At 48.5% G+C, this 25754-nt stretch overlaps 1 protein-coding gene across 2 annotated transcripts in view; it reads left to right on the top strand.

Annotated features, from left to right (window-relative positions):
* LOC144506665 (1-acyl-sn-glycerol-3-phosphate acyltransferase gamma-like) overlaps window positions 1-19055 on the top strand; it is a 55641-nt gene extending 36586 nt beyond the window's left edge. For both annotated transcript variants that reach the window (XM_078233076.1, XM_078233077.1), the window contains exons 5-9: window positions 489-642; window positions 2057-2159; window positions 12107-12182; window positions 14227-14425; window positions 18819-19055. In XM_078233076.1, the coding sequence (XP_078089202.1) occupies window positions 489-642; window positions 2057-2159; window positions 12107-12182; window positions 14227-14425; window positions 18819-18907 (621 nt within the window). In that variant the 3' untranslated portion in view covers window positions 18908-19055. The remainder of the gene's footprint in view (window positions 1-488; window positions 643-2056; window positions 2160-12106; window positions 12183-14226; window positions 14426-18818) is intronic.
* The last annotated feature ends 6699 nt before the right edge of the window (window positions 19056-25754 follow it).

The raw sequence follows: 25754 nt of genomic DNA, 5'->3' as shown, positions 1-25754 counted from the left end.
ATGTGGGACCCGTACCCCAATGAGAGTCGGTGTGTGTGGAACCTGTACCCCAGTGAGAGTCAGTGCATGTGGAACCCGTACCCCAGTGAGAGTCAGTGTGTGGGGGACCCGCATCCCAGTGAGAGTCAGTGTGTGGGGGACCCGCATCCCAGTGAGGGTCGGTGTTTGTGGGACCCGTACCCCAGTGAGGGTCAGTGTGTGTGGGACCCGTACCCCAGTGAGGGTCAGTGTGTGTGGGACCCGTACCCCAGTGAGGGTCAGTGTGTGTCGGACCCGTACCCCAGTGAGAGTCGGTGTGTGTGGAACCTGTACCCCAGTGAGAGTCAGTGCATGTGGAACCCGTACCCCAGTGAGAGTCAGTGTGTGGGGGACCCGCATCCCAGTGAGGGTCAGTGTGTGTGGAACCCGTACCCCAGTGAGAGTCAGTGCCTTGATTATAGGTTAGTTTGTGAATAGAATCATTACCTGTGACGCTCTTCCTATTTTAGTTCCTGTTGTACTGTGAAGGCACACGGTTTACGGAGAAGAAGCATCGTATTAGTATGGAGGTTGCTGAATCAAAGGGTTTGCCGAAACTAAAATATCACCTGTTACCAAGGACCAAAGGGTTTACCACCACTGTTGAATACCTCAGGGGAACAGGTGAGCTGGGCCACTCAGTGACACAATTTGCTACCCCATGTTGGATTGGTTTTTGTATTGCTGGCATTGCATATTGCTGGGTCTAAGACCCCACTTAGTCTCTGATGCCATGTCCAAGCATGTCACCCATTCCCACTCCCACCACCTCCAGTCAAACATCCTGACTTTGTCTCCTATTCATTGAGCCTCTTCCAAGCTTGGATACACACACGGACTCTCACTGGGGTACGGGTCCCACACACCTTTATCTGGATCGTTATAAAGCTGATACCTCTGAGCATTTCCTTGTGGAATCCATTATCACAGCCCATCTGTGGGGGAATATTCCTGTTATTTGCGGTTTCTGAGTCCTGGATCTGGCCATAACCCTGTCTCGAGACTGGGCAGTTAACTGGCCTGTGGTAAACTCGGGCACTACTTTCAGTTTGATGTAGAACTGGGGTTAGTATCTCATTTTTTGTTTGTGGCTCATTCGAGGTGTTCAGCCTAGGTCTGTGCACATACCCCTTGCTCGTGTTTCCTGACACGTGACTACCCTGAAGCAGCCCTGAGCCACAGCAACTATACCTGCCTTTCTCTTCAACCCATGGTCCAATAAACAATCACAACATCCTGGGGGTTATTATTGTCCCAAAACTGAGCTCGGCTGGCCATATAAATCCTGTCAGAGGCTGGGAATCCTGCAGCGAGTAACTCGCCTCCTGACTCCCCAAAGCCTGTCCACCACCTACAAGGCACAAGTCAGGAGTGTGATGGAATACTCTCCACTTGCCTAGATAGGTGCAGCTCCAACAACACTCAAGAAACTCGACACCATCCAGGATAAAGCAGCCCACTTGATTGGCACCCCTTCCACAAACATTCACTCCCTCCGCCACTGACACACACGCACGGTGGCAGCCGTGTGTACCATTTACCAGATGCACTGTAGCAACTCACCAAAGCTGCTTTGGCGGCGACTTAGGCAGCACCTTCCAAACCCACAACTTCTACAATCTAGAAGGACATGAGCTGCACATACCTGGGACCACCAATCCTGGAGGTTCCCCTCCAAGCCACTCACCATCCTGACTTGGAAATATATCGCCGTTCCTTCAGTGTCGCTGGGTCAAAATCCTGGAACTACTTCCCTAACAGCACTGTGGGTGTACCTACACCACATGGACTGCAGCGATTCAAGAAGGCAGCTCACTGCCACCTTCTTGAGGGCAAGTAGGGATGGGCAATGAATGCTGGCCAGCCAGCGACGCCCACATCCAAAGAATGAATTCAAGCAAAACACTTGCTCAGCCTGGCTATTCAAGGCCATTGCCATCTGTAGGCCAGGGGCCTTTGTCTGAGCGACTCTGATGTGTGCTGCACCATTCCTGCTGCCCCACCAAACCCATCCTCACCTCACTGCTTTGTGTTTCAGTTGCTGCTGTGTATGACGTGACGTTAAATTTCCGAGACAACAAGAACCCAACGCTGCTGGGTATATTGCATGGCAAGCAGTATCACGCAGACATGTGTGTCAGGTGAGAAACAGGCGGTGAGTGACGATAAATATCTCCGTCCGCCCGCCAGAACCTCCTCAGACATTTCTCCGTTTAAACCCGCCTTCCACATATTCACCAGAGAGGGGGAAATTCCTTTTTTCCCCTGAGTGTTTTGTTGAGGCAAATGCTGCTTGAAAGGGCGCTGGAGGCAGATTCAACAATAACTTTCAAAAGGGAAATGGAGAAATACTTGAAGAAAATTTACCAGCATTTGGGGGAAGGAGCCAAGACTGTTCTAAAGAAGTCATATTTATTCGGGAAAACATCACGGCAGTACATAGGATATTCCTGAGGGATCGTCCAGTGAGGCTATTTGGGTGGAACTGAGAAATAGGAAGGAGGTGATCACTTTGATGGAATTGTATGAAAGGCCCCCAATTGTCAGCGGGAAATTGAAGAGCAAATCTGTAGGGAGATTGCAGGTGCCTGCGATCTTGGGGGATTTTAAATTTCCAAACATTGTAAGAAGTCTCACAACCACCAGGTTAAAGACCAGCAGGTTTATTTGGAATCACGAGCTTTCGGAGTGCTGCTCCTTCATCGGGTGAGTGGGGTAATCACATTATACTCAGTCCAACGCCAGCATCTCCACGTCACGGTTTCCAAACATAGACTGGGACTGCCATAGTGTGAAGGGCTTGGACGGGAGGAATTTGTTCAGCATGTTCAGGAAAAATTTCTTCATCAATATGTAGGTGGCCCGAGGAGAGAAGGGGCGAAATCCCACCTCTTCTTGGGAAATAAGGCAGGGCAAATTACTGAAGTGTTAGCGGGGGAACACTTTGCGAACATCATTAGTTTTAAAATCGTTATGGAACAGAATAGGTCTGGTCCACAAGTTAAAGATCTAAATTGGGGCAAGGCGAATTTTAATGGTATTAAACAGGAACTTTCAAAAGTTGACTGGAGGAGTCTGTTCACAGGTAAAGGAATGTCTGGCAAGTGGGAAGTTTTCAAAAGCAAGATAACAAGCACTCAGGGCCAGCATGTTCCTGTTAGTGTGAAGGGCAAGGCTGGCAGGAGTAGGGAATACACGATGACTAAAGATATTAAGGCTCTGGTCAATAAAAAGAAGGAAGCATATGTAGGTAAAGGAGAAGGTAAAGGAGAATCCAAACAGATCATTTAAGTATATTAAAGGCAAAAGAGTAACTAGGGAGAGAATAGAGCCTCTTAAAGATCAACAAGGTCATCTATGTTTGGAGCCACAGGTGATGGGTGAAATTCTAAACGAATATTTCTCCCCAGCATTCACTGTGGGGAAAGACATGGAAGCTGGGGAATTCGGGGAAGTAAATAGTGATGCCTTGAAAAGCGTCAACATTTCAGAGGGGGGAAACTGGATGTCTTAAAATGCATAAAGGTAGATTAATCCCTGGGACCTGATCACGTGGATCCCAGGACATTGTGGGAGGCTAGGGAGGAAATTGTGGGGCTCCAAGCAGAGATATTTGTGTCACCAGCAGCCACGCGTGAGGTGCTGGAAGATTGGAGGGAGGCAAATGTTGTGCCGTTATTTTAGAAAGGTGGCAGGGGAAAGTCAAGGAACAACAGAGCGGTGAGCCTCACGTCAGTGGTGGCTAAGTGTTTGGAGGGGATTCTGAGAGACAAGGTCTACATGTATTTGGAAAGGGAAGGGCTGATTGGGGACAGTCAACATGGCTTTGTGCGTGGAAAATCGCATCTTACAAATTTGCTAGAGTTTTTTGAAGGGGTGATCTTGAGGTCAGTGCAGTAGACATTGTCTACATGGACTTTAGCAAGGCCTTTGACAAGATACCACATGGTAGACAGGTCAGTAAGGTTAGATCATGTGGGATCCAAGGAGAAGTAACAAATTGGACACAAAATTGGCTTGCCGGTAGGCAGCAGTGGGTGGTTGCAGAGGGTTGTTTTTCAAACTGGAGCCCTGTGACCAGCGGTGTGCCTCAGGGATCGGTGCTGGGTCCACTGTTATTTGTCATTTATATTAATGTTTTGGATGAGAATACAGGGGGCATGGTTAGTAAGTTTGCAGATGACATTGAAATTGGTGGCATAGTGGACAGTGAAGAAGGTTATCTAAGACTACAACTGGATCTTGATCAATTGAGCCAGTGGACCAAGGAATGGCAGATGGAGTTTAATTCAGATAAATGCTAGGTGTTGCATTTTGGTAGATCGAACCAGGGCAGGACTTACTCAGTTAATGGTAGGGCCCTGGAGAGTGTTGTCAAACCGAGAGAACTAGGGGTGCAGGTACATAGTTCCATAGCTCATTGATCCACTGGAGCAAGCTGAGAGGGGTGATTGAAAAGCAGCAGTGCTGGTAAGAGATTAATTGGATTAATTGAATTGTTTATTTATTTAATTAGTCAGCTAGTGTGTGTATTTTTTTGGCCTTTACTTTAACAGCAGTTTTTCAAGTTTAAAGTGAAAACTAGAAGGGGGCAGCAAAGGAGTCTGGGAAGGGTTTTTATTTTAACTTTAAAAGTCAGTTACCTGGGTGGTTCCCCCTCAGTAGTAGTTTTTTTTTTTCTCTCGGGCCCCTAGCCCTATAAATTGGTGCAGAGGAGATACCCGATCCTCTACACTGGTAGAGGATCCCACCCTTCCATCCTCCTCTAACCTAATTATAAGTGTGGGGAAGTTTTTTGTTTTCTTTTTTTCTTGCTGGTAATGGCTTCAGGGATGGCAGTTCAGGCAGTATGCTGCATCTCCTGTGGGATGTATGTGGTGAGGAAATCCAGTAGTGTTTCAGGAGATTTTAGTTGTAAGAAGTGCATTAGATTGCAGCTTCTGGAGGAGCGTGTAAAGGAGCTAGAGGGGGAGGTAGAGGAACTCCGCATAATTCGGGAGGCGGAGGTGGAAGTTGATAGGAGTTATAGAGAAATAGTAACTCCTAGAAATGAGGCTTGGGTCAATGCCAGGAGGAGGGGTAAGAAGCAATCGGGAAGACAATCCCCTGGGGCGGTTCCCCTCCATAATAGGTTTTCGGTGCTGGAGGCTACAGTTGAGGAGGAATCAACTGAGCATAGAGAGCAGATCTCTGGGGGTGAGCCGAGTGAGAAAGCTCAGGTGGTTAGGGGCTGTAAAAGACTGGGCCTTGTGATTGGGGACTCCACAATTAAGGGGACAGATAGGAGGGTCGGAACTAAAGGTAGGGACTCAGGGTTGGTGTGTTGCCTACCAGGGGCTGGGGTCCGGGATGTGTCTGACAGGGTATTCAGGACTCTTAGGGGGGAGGGAGATAAACCACAAGTTATTGTACATGTGGGGACACACGACATAGGGAGGATAGGGGAAGGGGATATTAGGCAGGGATTTATGGAGTTGGGGTGGAAACTAAAGGCCAAGACTGACAGAGTGGTTATCTCTGGACTCTTGCCTGTACCACGGGATAGTTTAGAGAGGAATAGGGAGAGGGAAGGTTTGAATTCATGGCTGAGGGGATGGTGCAGGAGGGAGGGGTTCAGGTACTTAAGCAATTGGGGCTCGTACTGGGGAAGGTGTGACCTCTATGAGAAGGATGGTCTACACCTTAATCAGAAGGGGACCAATATCCTGGGGGGTAAATTTGCTAAGGCCATGCAGGGAGGTTTAAACTGATTCGGGGGGGGGGAGGGATCCTGAGTAGTGGGGCTGAAAGTGAGGGATGCATGGATGGGGACTGCAATGCACGGCATTGCAGAGGTGGGGTGGAGCAGGGTTTGAAATGTGTATACTTCAATGCCAGGAGTATTCGCAATAAAGTGGGTGAACTTGCAGCGTGGATCAGTACCTGGGACTTCGATGTTGTGGCTATTTCAGAGACATGGATAGAGCAGGGGCAGGAATGGATGCTGCAGGTCCCGGGGTTCAAATGTTTTAGTCGAAGTAGGGAAGGAGGTAGAAGAGGGGGAGGGGTAGCATTATTGGTCAGAGATTGTATCACAGTGTCAGAGAGGAGGTTTGATGAGGACTTATCTGTTGAGGTAGTATGGGCGGAGATTAGAAATAGGAGAGGAGAGGTCACCCTGTTGGGAGTCTTTTATAGACCTCCTAAAAGTTCTAGAGAGGTTGAGGAAAGGATTGCGGAGTCAATCCTGCTTAGGAGTGATAGTAATAGGGCAATTGTTATGGGGGATTTTAACTTGACTAATATTGACTGGAATTGTTATAGCTCTAGCTCGTTAGAGGGGTCAGTTTTTGTTCAAAGCGTGCAGGAAGGTTTTTTGACTCAGTATGTAGACAGGCCAACTAGAGGTGAGGCTATATTGGATCTGGTGCTGGGAAATGAGCCAGACCAGGTGCTAGACTTGGAAGTTGGTGTGCATTTTGGTGATAGTGACCACAATTCGGTTACGTTCACCTTAGTGATGGAAAGGGATAGGCATGAACCTCGGGCCAGTGGTTTTAGCTGGGGGAAGGGTAATTATGAGGCTATTAGGAGAGAATTAGGAAACATAGGTTGGACTAGGAGATTACAGGGACTGGGAACGTCCGACATGTGGAGTTTTTTCAAGGAGCAGCTACTGCGAGTCTGTGATAGGTATGTCCCTGTCAGGCAAGGAGGAATTGGTAGGGCTAGGGAACCGTGGTGCACCAAAAAAGTTTCTTTGTTGGTTAAAAAGAAAAAGGAGGCTTATGTTCGGATGAGACGTGAGCACTCGGGTAGTGCACTAGAAAGCTTTAGATTGGCTAAGAGGGAGTTGAAGAGCGAGCTTAGAAGGGCTAAAAGGGGACATGAGAAGACTTTGGCGGATAGGGTTAAAGAGAATCCTAAGGCGTTCTATAGGTATGTCAAGAACAGAAGGTTGGTTAGGGCAAGTTTAGGGCCAGTTATAGATGGCAGAGGGAAGTTATGTGTGGAACCGGAGGAGATTGGTGAAGCATTGAACCAATATTTCTCTTCGGTGTTCACGCAAGGGGACATGAATATAGCTGAGGAGGACACTGGGTTGCAAGGGAGTAGAATAGACAGTATTACAGTTGATAAGGAGGATGTGCAGGATATTCTGGAGGGTCTGAAAATAGATAAATCCCCTGGTCCGGATGGGATTTATCCAAGGATTCTCTGGGAGGCAAGAGAAGTGATTGCAGAGCCTCTGGCTCTGATCTTCAGGTCGTCGTTGGCCTCTGGTATAGTACCAGAAGATTGGAGGTTAGCGAATGTTGTCCCATTGTTTAAGAAGGGGAACAGAGACTTCCCCGGGAATTATAGACCGGTGAGTCTCACTTCTGTTGTCGGCAAGATGTTGGAAAAAATTATAAGGGATAGGATTTATAGTTATTTGGAGAGTAATGAATTGATAGGTGATAGTCAGCATGGTTTTGTGGCAGGTAGGTCGTGCCTTACTAACCTTATTGAGTTTTTTGAGAAAGTGACCAAGGAGGTGGATGGGGGCAAGGCAGTGGACGTGGTATATATGGATTTTAGTAAGGCGTTTGATAAGGTTCACCATGGTAGGCTTCTGCAGAAAATGCAGATGTATGGGATTGGGGGTGATCTAGGAAATTGGATCAGGAATTGGCTAGCGGATAGGAAACAGAGGGTGGTGGTTGATAGTAAATATTCATCATGGAGTGCGGTTACAAGTGGTGTACCTCAGGGATCTGTTTTGGGGCCACTGCTGTTTGTAATATTTATTAATGATCTGGATGAGGGTATAGTTGGGTGGATTAGCAAATTTGCTGATGACACCAAAGTCGGTGGTGTGGTAGACAGTGAGGAAGGGTGTCGTAGTTTGCAGGAAGACTTAGACAGGTTGCAAAGTTGGGCCGAGAGGTGGCGGATGGAGTTTAATGCGGAGAAGTGTGAGGTAATTCACTTTGGTAGGAATAACAGATGTGTTGAGTATAGGGCTAACGGGAGGACTTTGAATAGTGTGGAGGAGCAGAGGGATCTAGGTGTATGTGTGCATAGATCCCTGAAAGTTGGGAATCAAGTAGATAAGGTTGTTAAGAAGGCATATGGTGTCTTGGCGTTTATTGGTAGGGGGATTGAATTTAGGAGTCGTAGCGTTATGTTGCAACTGTACACAACTCTGGTGCGGCCGCACTTGGAGTACTGTGTGCAGTTCTGGTCCCCACATTACAGGAAGGATGTGGAGGCTTTGGAGAGGGTGCAGAGGAGGTTTACCAGGATGTTGCCTGGTATGGAGGGGAGATCCTATGAGGAGAGGCTGAGGGATTTGGGATTGTTTTCGCTGGAAAGGCGGCGGCTAAGAGGGGATCTTATTGAAACATATAAGATGATTAGAGGTTTAGATAGGGTGGATAGTGATAGCCTTTTTCCTCTGATGGAGAAATCCAGCACGAGGGGGCATGGCTTTAAATTGAGGGGGGGTAGTTATAGAACCGATGTCAGGGGTAGGTTCTTTACCCAGAGGGTGGTGAGGGATTGGAATGCCCTGCCAGCATCAGTAGTAAATGCGCCTAGTTTGGGGGCGTTTAAGAGATCCGTAGATAGGTTCATGGACAAAAAGAAATTGGTTTAGGTTGGAGGGTCACAGTTTTTTTTTTAACTGGTCGGTGCAACATCGTGGGCCGAAGGGCCTGTTCTGCGCTGTAATGTTCTATGTTCTATGAAAGTGTCGTCACAGACAGACAGGGTGGTGAAGGCATTTGACACACTTGCCTTCATCAGTCAGAGCACTGAGTACAGGAATTGGGACATTCTGTTACAACTGTACAAGACATTGGTGCGGCCAGATTTGGAGTATTGTGTACAAGTCTGGCCGCCCTGATACAGGAAGGATGTTATTAAACTGGAAAGGAAGCAAAAAAGGATTTGCAAGGATGTTTGGGACTGGAAGGTTTGAATTATATGGAGAGGCTGGATAGACTGGGACTTTTTCCCTGGAGTGTAGGAGGATGAGGGGTGACCTCATAGAGCTTTATAAAATCAGGAGGGGAATGAGTAGCTAAGGTCTTTTCCCCAGGGTAGGGGAGTCCAAAACTAAAGGACAGAGGTTTAAAGTGATAAGGGAGAGATTTAAAAGGGACCTAGAGGCAACTTTTCTCTCAGGATGGTGCGTGTATGGAATGAGCTGCCAGAGGAGGTGGTAGAGACGGGTACAGTCACAACATTTAAAAGACATTTGGACAGGTACACGGATGGGAAAGGTTTAGAGGGATATGGGCCAAACGCAAATAGGAGTGGTTCAGTTTAGGAAGCCTGGGCGGATTGGGCCGAAGGGCCTGTTCCTGTGCCGTTTATCTCTATGGTGACAGAACTTTAACTCGGTGGGAATATGTGTACCAGCGTGTGTGTGTACGTGAGGGTGGGGGTCGTGTGTATCAGTGTGTGTATCTCTAGCGATGCGCATTCCAGAATGTGGATCTCTGAGGGTGTGTGTACCTGACTGTGTGTCTCTGTGAGGGGTGGCAGGGTGTGGGCGTGTACCAGGATGTGTTCTCTGAAACAGGGGAGGGGGTGTGTGCGTGTATGCGAGTGCGTCTCTCTGAGGGGGATGTGTACAATAGTGTGTCCCTGTGATATGTGTGCACAACAGCAACCCCCCCACCGTGTGTGTGCGTCTATGAGGGGGTGTGTCTCCCTGTGAAGGGGTGTGCGTACAAGGGTTTGTGTTCCTATGAGGGGGTGTATGTACCCGAGTGTGTGTCTCTGTGAGGCAGTGTGTGTACCCTGGTTTGTGTCTGTGAGGGGGTGTGTGTACCCAAGTGTGTGTCTGTGAGGGAGTGTGTATACCCGAGTGTCTTTGTGAGGGAGTGTGTGTGTGTGCCTCTGAGGGAGTGTGTGTGTGTGCCTCTGAGGGAGTGTGTGTGTGTGCCTCTGAGGGAGTGTGTGTGTGTGCCTCTGAGGGAGTGTGTGTGTGCCTCTGAGGGAGTGTGTGTGTGTGCCTCTGAGTGTGTGTGTGTACCCGAGTGTGTGTGTGTACCCCTGAGGGAGTGTGTGTACCCGAGTGTGTGCCTCTGAGGGAGTGTGTGCCTCTGAGGGAGTGTGTGCCTCTGAGGGAGTGTGTGCCTCTGAGGGAGTGTGTGCCTCTGAGGGAGTGTGTGCCTCTGAGGGAGTGTGTGCCTCTGAGGGAGTGTGTGCCTCTGAGGGAGTGTGTGTACCCGAGTGTGTGTGTGTGTGTACCCGAGTGTGTGTGTGTGTGTACCCGAGTGTGTGTGTGTGTGTACCCGAGTGTGTGTGTGTACCCCTGAGGGAGTGTGTGCCTTTGAGGGAGTGTGTGTACCCGAGTGTGTGTGTACCCGAGTGTGTGTGTACCCCTGAGGGAGTGTGTGCCTCTGAGGGAGTGTGTGTGTGTGCCTCTGAGGGAGTGTGTGCCTCTGAGTGTGTGTGTGTGTGTGCCTCTGAGTGTGTGTGTGTACCCGAGTGTGTGTGTGTACCCGAGTGTGTGTGTGTACCCGAGTGTGTGTGTGTACCCTTGAGGGAGTGTGTGTACCCGAGTGTGTGTGTACCCGAGTGTGTGTGTGTGTGTACCCCTGAGGGAGTGTGTGCCTCTGAGGGAGTGTGTGTGTGTGCCTCTGAGGGAGTGTGTGCCTCTGAGGGAGTGTGTGTGTGTACCCGAGTGTGTGTGTGTGTGTACCCGAGTGTGTGTGTGTGTGTGTACCCGAGTGTGTGTGTGTGTGTGTGTACCCGAGTGTGTGTGTGTACCCGAGTGTGTGTGTGTGTGTACCCGAGTGTGTGTGTGTGTGTACCCGAGTGTGTGTGTGTGTGTACCCGAGTGTGTGTGTGTGTGTACCCGAGTGTGTGTGTGTGTGTACCCGAGTGTGTGTGTGTGTGTACCCGAGTGTGTGTGTGTGTGTACCCGAGTGTGTGTGTGTGTGTACCCGAGTGTGTGTGTGTGTGTACCCGAGTGTGTGTGTGTGTGTACCCGAGTGTGTGTGTGTGTGTACCCGAGTGTGTGTGTGTGTGTACCCGAGTGTGTGTGTGTGTGTACCCGAGTGTGTGTGTGTGTGTACCCGAGTGTGTGTGTGTGTGTACCCGAGTGTGTGTGTGTGTGTACCCGAGTGTGTGTGTGTGTGTACCCGAGTGTGTGTGTGTGTGTACCCGAGTGTGTGTGTGTGTGTACCCGAGTGTGTGTGTGTGTGTACCCGAGTGTGTGTGTGTGTGTACCCGAGTGTGTGTGTGTGTGTACCCGAGTGTGTGTGTGTGTGTACCCGAGTGTGTGTGTGTGTGTACCCGAGTGTGTGTGTGTGTGTACCCGAGTGTGTGTGTGTGTGTGTACCCGAGTGTGTGTGTGTGTGTACCCGAGTGTGTGTGTGTGTGTGTACCCGAGTGTGTGTGTGTGTGTACCCGAGTGTGTGTGTGTGTGTACCCGAGTGTGTGTGTGTGTGTACCCGAGTGTGTGTGTGTGTGTACCCGAGTGTGTGTGTGTGTGTACCCGAGTGTGTGTGTGTACCCGAGTGTGTGTGTGTGTGTACCCGAGTGTGTGTGTGTACCCCTGAGGGAGTGTGTGCCTCTGAGGGAGTGTGTGCCTCTGAGGGAGTGTGTGCCTCTGAGGGAGTGTGTGCCTCTGAGGGAGTGTGTGCCTCTGAGGGAGTGTGTGCCTCTGAGGGAGTGTGTGCCTCTGAGGGAGTGTGTGCCTCTGAGGGAGTGTGTGCCTCTGAGGGAGTGTGTGCCTCTGAGGGAGTGTGTGCCTCTGAGGGAGTGTGTGCCTCTGAGGGAGTGTGTGCCTCCGAGTGGGTGTGTACCCGAGTGTGTGTGTGTACCCGAGTGTGTGCCTCTGAGGGAGTGTGTGCCTCTGAGGGAGTGTGTGCCTCTGAGGGAGTGTGTGCCTCTGAGGGAGTGTGTGCCTCCGAGTGGGTGTGTACCCGAGTGTGTGTGTGTACCCGAGTGTGTGCCTCTGAGGGAGTGTGTGCACCTCGGTGTGATGTTCATGATGTGTGAGTCCACAGTGTGCACCGCAGATGAAATGCACGGTTAATTGCTTCAATTTGGGAATATTGGTCAGAACATTCCAGGCAGCTTTCAGATATTGCGGTTTCCTTGACAGGAGGTTTCCTATGGAAGATATTCCTGAAGATGAGAAGGAATGTTCAGCTTGGCTCCATAGACTGTACCAGGAAAAGGTAATATCAGATCGAGGCTTCATTTCCTTTCATAATCCATCCTGAGATGAGGAGAAATATCGGTTCTGTAACCGAGGCGATAGTTAGCTTCATTTTTTGTTTGTTACATCCATTCTTCTTACTAGGGTACGGGTTCCACACACACTGACTCTCACTGGGGTACGGGTTCCACACACACTGACTCTCACTGGGGTACAGCTCCCACACACACTGACTCTCACTGGGGTACGGGTTCCACACACACTGACTCTCACTGGGGTACAGCTCCCACACACACTGACTCTCACTGGGGTACGGGTTCCACACACACTGACTCTCACTGGGGTACGGGTTCCACACACACTGACTCTCACTGGGGTACGGGTTCCACACACACTGACTCTCACTGGGGTACGGGTTCCACACACACTGACTCTCACTGGGGTACGGGTTCCACACACACTGACTCTCACTGGGGTACGGGTTCCACACACACTGACTCTCACTGGGGTACGGGTTCCACACACACTGACTCTCACTGGGGTACAGCTCCCACACACACTGACTCTCACTGGGGTACGGGTTCCACACACACTGACTCTCACTGGGGTACAGCTCCCACACACACTGACTCTCACTGGGGTACGGGTTCCACACACACTGACTCTCACTGGGGTACGGGTTCCACACACACTGACTCTCACTGGGGTACGGGTTCCACACACACTGACTCTCACTGGGGTACGGGTTCCACACACACTGACTCTCACTGGGGTACGGGTTCCACACACACTGACTCTCACTGGGGTACGGGTCCCACACACACTGACTCTCACTGGGGTACGGGTTCAACACACACTGACTCTCACTGGGGTACGGGTTCCACACACACTGACTCTCACTGGGGTACAGGTTCCCCACACACTGACTCTCACTGGGGTACGGGTTCCACACACACTGACTCTCACTGGGTACGGGTTCCACACACACTGACTCTCACTGGGGTACGGGTTCCACACACACTGACTCTCACTGGGGTACGGGTTCCACACACACTGACTCTCACTGGGGTACGGGTTCCACACACACTGACTCTCACTGGGGTACGGGTTCCACACACACTGACTCTCACTGGGGTAGGGGTCCCACACACACTGACTCTCACTGGGGTACGGGTTCCACACACACTGACTCTCACTGGGGTACGGGTCCCACACACACTGACTCTCACTGGGGTACGGGTTCCACACACACTGATTCTCGCTGTTATATATTCAGTGCTCCTATGTTTATGATGGATAATTCGTCCAGTGTAGTGAAGATCACTGTCTAAAAGGGGTTTGCTGGGCCTCTTTGTCAGTACTTTTTGTAAGTGCTGTCCTTTGTAAAGTCAGTGCAAGGTCATTGTGTCAGCTGATATTTTAAATGGAACCAACTTCGTCTTGATTTCCTTGCTGCTGGACCTGAGGGCCTGGTACTGAATACTTTACTCTGAACCTAAAAGGAACACTGGCCCCTCGGAACCTCAGTGTGGATTTCACAGAACTTCTCTTTGAATTCTCTGATGAGGAACTATGTTTTTCTGAACCGTTTCATCAGGTGACAGAGGACCAGAAAGTAACAAATGGTTCCCAATCTCAATCTCCCTGTCATTTCCACCCCAGCATCTGCCACCTGAACTCTGCCCTCTCTCCTGACCTCCTTCAGCCTCGTGGATGCGTCACAGTGACTCCAGTCACTCCTGAGCTCTGAAACCCGGAGCTCAAGCTTCTGGAGCTGGCAACACTTACTGTATAAAAAAAAAGGTTGCCGGGGACACTGGTATCGTCCATGACTTCACACACACTACAGGACATGCATTCCACTCGACTGAGCTGCCTTGCCATGCTTTAACTTTAGTTCTCTTGCATTAACTAATCTATTTTAGGTTACTTTTATTACCGTACTATATTGGCCCCAAAATTCACTTATTCCAGATGCTAGTTTTTCACACACTGCCCCTTATCCTGAACACCTCGCAGGCAGAAACATATTGAACAGGAATGTATTTTTCTCTCTACCGCAGGATGCACTCCAGGAGCAATATGCTAAGGAGGGCACCTTCCCCGGGCAGGCTATCCAGCCTCGACGTCGGCCGTGGGCTTTCCTCAACTGGTTGTTCTGGCTGATTGTGCTCCTGACTCCGCTCTTCAACTTTGTGTTTGGCGTGTTTGTCAGTGGTTCCCCAGTCCTCATCTGTTCATTCCTGCTGTTCGTCGGAGCAGGTAATTTTATAATAAAGATAGGTAATGCGAGAAACACCCAGCTGGTGCGGACACACGGGAGAAAGGAACTGTGTTGAAGTTTCGGGTGGATCACGTCTTTTTCCACAGACACTGCCAGGCCTGCTGAGTATTTCCAGCATTTTCTGAGTTTGGTATTAGATTAGACCGGGGAGGCGATGGCCCAGTGGTATTATCGCTAGAATATTATCCCAGAAACTCAGCTAATGTTCTGGGGACCCGGGTTTGAATCCTGCCATGGCAGATGGTGGAATTTGAATTCAGTAAAAAATATCTGGAATTAAGAATCTACTGATGACCATGAAACCATTGTCGAAAAAACCCATCTGCTTCACTAATGTCCTTTAGGGAAGGAAATCTGCCGTCCTTACTCGATCTGACCTACATGTGATTCCAGAGCCACAGCAATGTGGTTGACTCTCAACTGCCGTCTGAAACGGCCGAGTGAGACACTGAGTCCAAGGGCATCGAGGGATGGGCAATAAAACCTGGCCAGCCAGCGACGCCCATGTCCCACAAATGAATAAATTTTTTCCAGCACCTGCAGTGTTTTTCTCCAGTAATGTTTAAACTTCTCATGTCCCCACCAATCTCCTGTCAGTGTTAGTGAGACTGAGAGGAGTCCAGTAATAGCTCTCCATGGGACGGCTGAGAAATCCTGTCTCACAGTGAAAACAAAGAAGGACATTATCCTAGGTTTAGAAAAGGACAAATCCAATGTGGAAAAATAAACAACTGGAAGAGGGTTAATTTCAATGTGTTGGAAAGGAATTTGACAATATGGATTAGAATAAATGATTAGCTGATAAAACAGTACATGAGCAATGGGAGGTCTTCAAGGAGGAGATAGTCACAACTACAAGGCGAAAATAAGACATCCCAAGTTCTAATTCCCTGGATCAATGAAAATGCTGAACTTAAATAGAAACGGGGAAAAGGAGGCTGAGAAATGCTGCACCTGCTTCAGCAAAGAACCAATCTAAATACAGAAAGCACAGAACGGAACTGCAGAAGGAAATAACAGGGGCCAAGAGACTCCTAATTGCCCCTTGAGAAGATGGTGGTGAGCTGCCTTGTTGAACTACTGTTGTCACTGAGGTGTAGGTACACCCACAGTGCTGTTAGGGAGGAACAGTGATATATTTCCAAGTAAGGGTGGTGAGTGGCTTGGAGGGGAACGTCCAGGCGGTGGTGTTCCCATGTTTCTGCTGCTTTTGTCCTTCTAGATGGTCATGGGTTTGGAAGGTGCTGTTGAAGGAGCCTTGGTGAATTGCAGTGCATCTTGTAAATGGAGTACACGGCTGCCACTATGTCGGTGATGGAGGGGGTGAATGTTTAAGGTGATGGATAGGCTGCCAATCAAGCGGGCTGCTTTGTCCTGAATGGTGTCAAACTTCTCGAGTGTTGAAGCTTGTCCAGGCAAGTGGGGAGTATTCCAGCACACTCCTGACTTGTGTCATGTAGATGGTGGACAGGCTTTGGGGAGTCAGGAGGTGAGGTACTCGCCACAGGATTCCCAGCTTCTGACCTGCTCTTAGACCATAGAAAGGTCACGGTGTAGAAAGAGGCCATTCAGCCCATCGTGTCTGCACCAACCAAAAAAGAGGCAAAAGAAACCAGTGTTCATTTCAATCCCACTTTCCCGCACCCAGTCCATAGCCTCACAGGTTCCAGTGCTTCAGCCTCACATCCCGGGATCTTTTCATTGAGTTGAGTGTTTCAGCTTCAAGCAGCAGCTCAGATGGTGACTTCCGGACACCCACCACCCTCTGGGTGAAAAAGAATTTCCTCAGGTCCCCTCTAATCCTTCAACCAATCACCTTCCCCTCGGCTAGGGGAAACAGGTCTTTCCTGTCTGCGCTGTCTAGGCCCTCGTAATTATTCACACCTCAATGAGGTCATCCCTCAGCCTCCTGTGGTAAGGAAAATATCCCTCGCATATCCAATCCCTCACTGCTGCAATTTTTATTCATTCCTGTAACTCTCCTCTGCTCTCTCTCCAGAGCAGTTATGTCCTCCTTGTATTGTGACCATAACTGTACACACAATTCCAGCTGTGGCCTAACCAGCGTTTCATACAGTTCCAGCATTATATCCCTACTTTTGTATTCAATAGCTCTGCAGCCACAGTATGTATATGGTTAGTCCAGCTCTGTTTCTGGTCAGTGGTAACCCCCAGGATGTTGATAGTGGGGAATTCAGCGATGATAATGCCATTGAATGTCAAAGGATGATGGTTTGATTCTGTTTTGTTGGAGGTGGTCATTGTCTGGCTGATTTAAGGGTGGCACAGTGGTTAACACTGCTGCCTCACAGCGCCAGGGACCCGGGTTCAATTCTGGCCTTGGGTGACTGTGTGGAGTTTGCACGTTCTCCCCGTGTTTGAGTGGGTTTCCTCCGGGTGCTCTGGTTTCCTTCCACAGTCCAAAGATGTGCTGGTTAGGTGGATTGGCCATGCTAAATTGCCCCTTTGTGTCCCAAGATGTGTCAGGATTAGGTAAATATGTGGGGTTGCAGGGATAGGGCCTGGGGGAAAAGGTCTATTACAGAGTTGGTACAGACCCGATGGACCAAATGGCCTCCTCCTGCACTATCAGATTCTATATGGTGTGAATAAAGTAGGGATGGTAAGATGGTGATAACGGCACTGGTATAGTAATCAAGAGGCTCAGACCAATACTCTGGAGCAATCAGTCCTATCATAACAGCCGGGGATTAAAATTCAACTTAATTAATTGGACATTAAAAATGTGCCTGAGTAATAATCATGAAACTACTTGATTGTTGTAAAAACCCATCTGGGTCACTAATGTCCTTTCAGGAAGGAAATCTGCTATCCTTACCCGACCTGGCCTACATGTGACTCCAGACCCAGAGTACATCATTGGCTGTTAACCGGCTGCTGAAAGGGCCATAGTTCTAGGTGCTGCCCCACTTGCTGCTTGAGGGCAATTAGGGATGGGAAATAAATGATGCTGACATCAGCCCAAGCCTGGCTGTGTCTGGGTCTTGCTGCATTTGGACACTAACTTCAGTATCTGAGGAGTCGCGAATGGTGCTGAACATTGTGCAATCATCAGCGAACATCCCCATTCTGACCTTATGATGGAGGGAAGGTCATTGGTGAAGCAGCTGAAGATGGTTGGGTTGAGGACACTGACCCTGAGGGACTCCTGCAGAGATGTCCTGGAGCTGAGATCATTGACCTCCAACCACCACAACCATCTTCCTTAGTGCCGGGTATGAGCCCAACCAGCGGAGAGTTTGCCCCCTGATACTCATTGACTCCAGTTTCGCTCGGGTTTCTTGATGCCACACTCGGTCGAATGTGGCCTTGATGTCAAGGGCTGTCACTCTCACCTCACTCTGGAGTTCAGAAGCCAATGAGGATGATGGGGGACACTTCAGGCAGACGTAGGCAGATTGGTGAAATAGGTGGGCCATTGCAGATTTAACTCAGTGCAGTAAAATGTCAAGTGTAACAGAGACATGGTGAACCCATTATTGGAAATAAGTTTGACCTGAGCTGCAGAAATGTTCACATTCCGAGGGGGTGCGGACTAACTGAACTGGTTGCAGGGTCTGAGTGACAGTCGTTCTGTGGAAACACTGGAGAAGCAGAGCAGGCAAAGAGGAGATTAATGGAAGAAATGAAGAGAAGCTGTTTCCAGTGGCTGAATGCGGATTATGTGAGGACACCAATTTAAGATAATTGGAAAAACACTGAGGTGAAGAAACCATTTTTTTACACAGTGAATTATTGTGATCCCCGGGATAGAATCCATACAATCCCTACAGTGCAGGAGGAGGCCATTCAGCCCATCAGGTCTGCTTCGACTCACCAACAGAGCATCTTACCCAGGCCCTATCCCCATAACCCCACACATTTACCTCGCTAACCTACACATCTTTGGACACTAAGGGACAATTTAGCATGGGCCAGTCCACCTAACCTGCACATCTTTGAAGTGTGGGAGGAAACCGGAGCACCCGGAGGAAACCCATGCAGACGCTGGGAGAATGTGCAAACTCCAGCCAAGGCTGGGGGAGTTGAACCCTGGCTGTGAGGCAGCAGTGCTGAAATGACACTGGAAGACGATTCATAATTTCTCAACAGAGGATTGGGAAGGGTTTGAGGGGGGAAAAAGTTGCTGTGTGATGTGGAATTGATTTCTCCGACACTCAGGGCGTTACACCCTGTGGGAGGCATGCACGATGAATCCCGAGCCAGTTCATTGGCTGAGCTCTGTCTGTTAACAGATGATTCTGACCGTGGCATTTATTCTGTAGCCCTGCAATTGTTATTAATTCTGAGCGTTTCTCAGCAGACTTGCTCCCTCTGCGATTTCACCATGAACTCACTTTGTTTTCGCAGCATCTTTCTGTGTGCGACGGCTCATTGGAGTGACAGAGATTGGAAAAGGGTCCAGTTATGGAAACCAGGAATTTAAGAAGAGGATGTAGAAGTATTAATGGAAAGACTTCTGAGCTGCTTATTGAAAATAACTTTATGAATTTTTAGGAATGTTTTGCTCTTCTCTACTGATGGCAACTAACAGCGACCAGGAGACAATAATTGGCTACTCTGTAATCAACTCATGAACGGGCAGCTGTGCTGACCCCCCCCCCCCCATTCATTCCCCTGAGTCCCCTCTGCCCAAATCGCCCTACCCTGACCACAACGCTGACCACAGCTCCCACACTCCCCCCTCTCTTCCCCATCCACCACCACCATTCTCAGACGCTGCGATCTGACAGAATGTTGTACAGATGACTGAGGCTTCAGACATCCATTCTGGTTATTTTTATGCTCTATACCGACTGATCCTATAACTCGTCCACACTCTGAGTGCCAGCAATTGTCACTGCATTAACCCTTCACTAATGGATCAGTAACACTGGCACCAAGGACACACTGCGGCTCAGTGACTGAATTTAAGCTTGAGTGAGCTGAATGGGGTGGCATGGCGGCACAGCGGTTAGCACTGCTGCCTCACAGCACCAGGGACCCGGGTTCGATTCCTGGCCTCGGGTCACTGTCTGTGTGGAGTCTGCACATTCTCCCCGTGTCTGCATGGGTTTCCTCCCGCACTCCAAAGATGTGCGGGTTAGGTGGATTGGCCATGCTAAATTGTCCCTTAGTGTCAGGGGGACTAGCTAGGGTAAATGCATGGGGTTATGGGGATAGGGCCTGGGTGGGATTGTGGTTGGTGCAGACTCAATGGGCTGAATGGCCTTCTGCACTGTAGGATTCTATGATTCTCTATGATATGAATGCCATTTGGAATTTACAATAGTAACCTGTCTCTGAGTGAGAGACACAGTGATCCCTGTCTCCACACCCATTCCCACCAACCTCACGTCCCTGTCCTCTTTCATCCTCTCCCTCCTGCCTCCTCCAATCTCTTCCTCCCCTCCTTTGAATTCTTTTTCTATCCACTGCGCCCCCCCCCCCCCCCCCCCCACATTCCAGCCGGGACTCACTTGCAGAGGTCTCTGCTTCTCAAGTTTAATTTTTTCAAATTATGTGACTGAGATTATGAAGGTAATTTCAGCTGAGGGGTCTCTGACACGCAGTCTCCTTACTGTCGTCTTGTTGTCCAATGCTAACTGTGCCAGGACCAGACCCCAGTGTGTTCAACAGGACTTGGGTCAACGTCACGTTGAGCTCTGAATAAGCTGATATCTGCTTTCATCGGTCTGTGGTACGGGTTGAGGTCCCAGTGAGACAGGGCTCAAGATATCCCTCTCCAATTTGAGGAGGCTCTGGGGGAAGGGTTCTGATTTGCGCTGTGTAACAGGACCCCCCCCCCACCTCCCCGATCTGAGGGGCTCTGTCATGCACTGTGTAACAGGACCCCTTATCTGAGGGGCTCTGTGCTGTGACATGGAGCCCCCAGTCTGCAATCCAGGCATTGCACTGATGTAAAACACAGAGTCCAAGTTTTTGATGTGTTCAGACCGAGTGTTTGCAGCAAGACTGGATTGATTGAATTTGACAGAGTCCCTTCCTCCACCACACCCCCCACCCTCTAATTACCCAGCCCAAAGTTTCCAGGTTTTTGTTTAAGTCCTAACAGCAATGTGACCTCGTCTCCAGATCTCTCAGCCAGCATTCTATATGAAGAAGATGCTGTTACTGACACACAGCTGGGAACAGGAGAAATCTGTCCCCATCATTCAGCAGAAAATCCACGTCTACATTTCAGATTCCAGTTTGTATTTCCAGTGTGAAAGTGGAGCTTCAGCTGTGGATTTGGATTCTGAGAAACGGTTAACTGTGCAGCGAGCTACTGAATGGAAGCAGTAACTAATTGCAGCTTAATGTTCATTTTTAATCTTTGGAAAAATTCATGTTTGGGTTTTTGAGCACCCCCTGGTTTTAATCCCAATGCTTCCCTCATCCCCCCCCAAATGTTAAATGTTAGGAATCTCTGCCCGTTGTGGCTTTAGATCACAATCAAGTTCTGTTCCTTAATCTCCTCAACGGATTGAAAGTCTTCATCACTTTTATAGAGTGAAGTACAACACAGTTCAGTAACGGAGAGAGTGCCTCTGTGTCTGTATTGTGTACATACCTCTCAGTTTGTCTTACATGTTTTTGTTCTGTGTGGGTGGTCTCCATTTCAGACTCTAATCCCTCCGGAGCTCAGAATTTAAATGAAGCTTTGGAAAATGGCTGGAACTGTACAAGGCTGTGTTTTAACTCAATTCCACCTTTCCCAGAGAAGGCGAGGAGTCGGCAGGGATTGGTCCTGATTGGAATTCTGATAGTTGTTGCTGATATTTATAAAACTATTTATAATTGACTCGCTCCTTCTGAAAATTCCACTGGAGCCCACAGCACCAGTTATATTCACAAAACTCTCTGCGTGTAACAGCTCCCTGGCACAGGGAGAGCTGATGTCCCTTCGTCCAGAAACTTGTCACCACCTCACCCCTGTTAGACTGGGAGTAGACGGGGTGCCTGTGTAATCCTGTGCCCCCCCCCCCCTCTCCCACACCATCCCCTCATCTACACACCACACAATTGTAGAAAGCACAATTGTAAACACAATCTGCAAGTTTGGTGCAAGAAGCAAATTCACCATAAACTCAAAGCAAATATAGGGAGGAAATAATCTCCCCGTGGATGGGTTGTAGTAATTTTAATCGAGCACCATTGTTGGAGTTGATGGGATGAGAATTGGAAATTTCGGGGGCGGGGGAGGTGGACTAACCTGTGGGGAGAAGTGAACAACCGAGAATGTGAAGGTTTGATGAGCTGAGCCCTGTGATCTGACCACGTTGCTGCTCTGGGCTGCTCATTGCAGCCGATGGCATTGATTTGATTTTTATTTGTACAGTTCCCCACTTTATGAAGGCAGTACAGAATAATTTCATAAGACATAATTTCAGCTTTATTAATGTAGGAGTGTGCACTGAGGGGCAGCTGTGTGACACCCAGCCATTTTGCCTTTCCGTCAAGCACTCACTGATAGCCGCGATCCCACATGGCTTTCTGATCAATGCTCTCATTCCAGCGCAATACCCAGTGATTTCACATTGACTAACCATCATCTAAACAATGCTGAGCAAATGGGAAAAGTTCCAGATTAGAGAAAGCACTGCGAAGACTATAGAACACTGTGAAGCTTTACTCTGTCTCTAATCCCCTGCTGTACCTGTCCTGGGAGTGTTTGATGGGGGACAGTGTAGAGGGAGCTTTACTCTATATCTAATCCCGTGCTGTACCTGTCCTGGGAGTGTTTGATGGGAACAGTGTAGAGGGAGCTTTACTCTGTATCTAACCCCGTGCTGTACCTGTCCTGGGAGTGTTTGACATTGGTTATGGAGAGAGACCTGGTTTCCCACTAATTCCCCACCTGGAATGTGTGAAATATACACTTATTGAAATGAACTACCACAAAAATCATTACTCTTAACATAAGGGTGTAATAGAAAGATTGAAGTGTGGGTATTTCCACACACACAGCAGCTAGACTCTATTCGAGACTCCTTACCCCACCAGGGAGAGGTGTTTGATTACACCCTGCACTGGGACAGTGGGAGTCGGAACCTGGGATTTAATCACTCAATATAAATGAACTGATCTATACACCCAGTGCACCTGGGTACCCCTCCTAAATGCAGGAAGCAGCTTGACTGATGGGATGTGGGGCTGCTCATTGCCATTGATGATGGTAGAAACAGTGTCTGCGGGACCTTTGAATGCTTGTGTCTGTTTTTCCCTCTGTTACGCAGTCCTGAATAACAGTATCATGGCTTGGTCAAGGACCTACTAGTAAGTTTAGATGTGTGTTTAAACACTCTGGAGCTGTGTTGTTCTTGGAGTTTAGCATTGTCTACTCCATACTGATTTGAATGGGACAGGGACCTGTCTGTCTTCCTGCCATTTGGGCTGTGGTCCTGATCGCCTGTTTCTCACCGTTTTGCATGTTCTGCTAAATGTCTACAAGGACTTTCAGGGATTAAACATTTGAACTGGATGAATCATGCCCCAGTTTGAAAGGACTGGGCTGAGAGCTGTTATAATCTTGCATTTCAGAATAAACAAGTAAACAATTCCACTGTGCCCGTCTCCGATTCGCTGCTGTTTACAGGACGGTTTCACGTCGAGTCATGGGGGCAGTTTGTACAAACCGCCTCATTAAATCACATCCTCCCTCACCAGCTGCTCCCCTCTGTCTCTGGGATAGGTGACCAGAAACTTGCTTCAGGACACAGTTTTGAAGGTGATTGTACAGGTTTGGAGGGAATTCCAGAGTGTGGGATCCAGGCAGCTGAGGGCAAAGCCTTTTACAAATGTAAGATGTTGAAGAATTGAATTGGAAAGTTGCCAATGTCATTCTATTCAACAAGGATAGGAGGGGCAAGTTACAAAATTAGAGGCCCATTAATCTTAATGTCAGTTGTGAGGAGGTGACTGAAATGGGTTCCTGGGGCCAGTGAGTGTAACTGGGAAAATGTCAGTGAATATAGAGCCAGCATGTATTTGTAAAGCGCATGTTACAAACAGTTGGGCTAATTGAGATGACGACCAGGGTAAATAAGGAAGTGCCAATGTTATGTTCTTTATATTGACTTCCAGAAGGCTTTCAGTAATCTTCCACTTAATAAAAATTAGAGTGCAAGGAATTGGAGACAACCTAACAGCTTGGACAGGGCATTATATCAGAAGATGGAGACAGGATAATGCATATGAGCTCCTGTTATCATGATGCAACTTGTGATGTCCCCACAGATTTGTATTGGGATCTCAGCTTTTCACAATATAAATGATTTGACAAAGTTGTATCTAAATTTGCCAATGGCACCAAGTTAGAAACATAGACATGGAAACATAGAAGATAGGAGCGGGAGGAGGCTATTTGGCCCTTCGAGCCTGCTCCATCATTCATCACGATCATGGCTGATCGTCCAACTCAGTAGCCTAATCCTGCTTTCCTCCCCATAACCTTTGATCCCATTTGCCCCAAGTGCTATATCCAGCCACCTCTTGAATACATTGTGTTTTGGCATCAACTACTTCCTGTGGTAATGAATTCCACAGGCTCACCACTCTTTGGGTGACATAGTAAATTGTGAAAATAGGAACAGAAACTTCCACAGGGATATTGATAGATTAAAGTGAGGTGACAAAACTGACAGAGTTCAGTGTGGTGAAGTTTGAGGTTATCCACCTTGAACCCAAGAAAATAAGATCCGAATATTTTCTAAATGGTGAGAAGCTGAGAACTGTGAAGGAACGGAGACTTGTGGCTCCATGTGCAGGAATCAATAAACGCATGTGGGCTGTAAAAAATTAAAATGAAGGGAAATCATTCCTTTAAACTATTGATTGAGGCAGCTGCAAATGATTAGAGTTTATATAAAGTTCTGATTGCATCTCGTGGAGAGTAGCTGTCTCTCCAACTGGAGCATTGCCCCTCGAGAAAGATATACTATCCTTGGAGGGCATGTGCAGCAGATTCACTGGGGCTGAAAGGGTTAAAATACGGTTAGGTTGTCCAGATTATGCTTTCATTCCATTAAAGGGCGATTTAATTGAAGTTTTTGAAGATTAAAGGATTTAATAGGTGAAGAGAGAGAAACTAATCCGGTTGGCGATTCCAGAATAAGTGCCCATAATCTTAAATTGAAGCCAGGTTGCTCAGTGGGATATCAGCAAGTGCTTTCTTGGATAAGGGGACAGGAATTCTGACTCTGAACTGCCCCCTGAATCGGCCCAGCAAGATACTCAGTTCAATTAGGGATGGGCAATAAATGCTGGCCAGTGACACCCATATTCAATGGAAAAATTGAAAGTGTTCTATGCCAAGGGTTAATAATTGGGCAGATGGCATATAGAGTGAATATTGAATTTGATTTTGAACTATTGACTGAGTGAAGTATTTGTTGTTCTCTTCTGCAATGGTCATTCTGGCTCAAATTGCACAAGCTGCATACTGTGTGTAATTTGTAATGGTCTTCAAAACCAATTATACACCAGTTAGGAACTGCCCCCCCAGTGGAAGCACCTTCAGTATCTGTATCCCAGTGAGAGTCAGCACCTTCAGGAACTGTATCCCAGTGAGAGTCAGCACCTTCAGGAACTGTATCCCAGTGAGAGTCAGCACCTTCAGGAACTGTATCCCAGTGAGAGTCAGCACCTTCAGGAACTGTATCCCAGTGAGAGTCAGCACCTTCAGTATCTGTATCCCAGTGAGAGTCAGCACCTTCAGGAACTGTATCCCAGTGAGAGTCAGCACCTTCAGGAACTGTATCCCAGTGAGAGTCAGCACCTTCAGGAACTGTATCCCAGTGAGAGTCAGCACCTTCAGGAACTGTATCCCAGTGAGAGTCAGCACCTTCAGGAACTGTATCCCAGTGAGAGTCAGCACCTTCAGGAACTGTATCCCAGTGAGAGTCAGCACCTTCAGGAACTGTATCCCAGTGAGAGTCAGCACCTTCAGGAAATGTATCCCAGTGAGAGTCAGCACCTTCAGGAACTGTATCCCAGTGAGAGTCAGCACCTTCAGGAACTGCATCCCAGTGAGAGTCAGCACCTTCAGGAAATGTATCCCAGTGAGAGTCAGCACCTTCAGGAACTGTCCCCCAGTGAGAGTCAGCACCTTCAGGAACTGTATCCCAGTGAGAGTCAGCACCTTCAGGAACTGTATCCCAGTGAGAGTCCGCACCTTCAGGAAATGTATCCCAGTGAGAGTCAGCACCTTCAGGAACTGTATCCCAGTGAGAGTCAGCACCTTCAGGAACTGCATCCCAGTGAGAGTCAGCACCTTCAGGAACTGTATCCCAGTGAGAGTCAGCA

Source organism: Mustelus asterias, chromosome 17 (assembly GCF_964213995.1).
Source record: "Mustelus asterias chromosome 17, sMusAst1.hap1.1, whole genome shotgun sequence".
Classification (NCBI taxonomy): Eukaryota; Metazoa; Chordata; class Chondrichthyes; order Carcharhiniformes; family Triakidae; genus Mustelus; species Mustelus asterias.
Note: the sequence above shows the minus strand (reverse complement) of the source record. Positions and strands in the feature narration are given on the sequence as shown.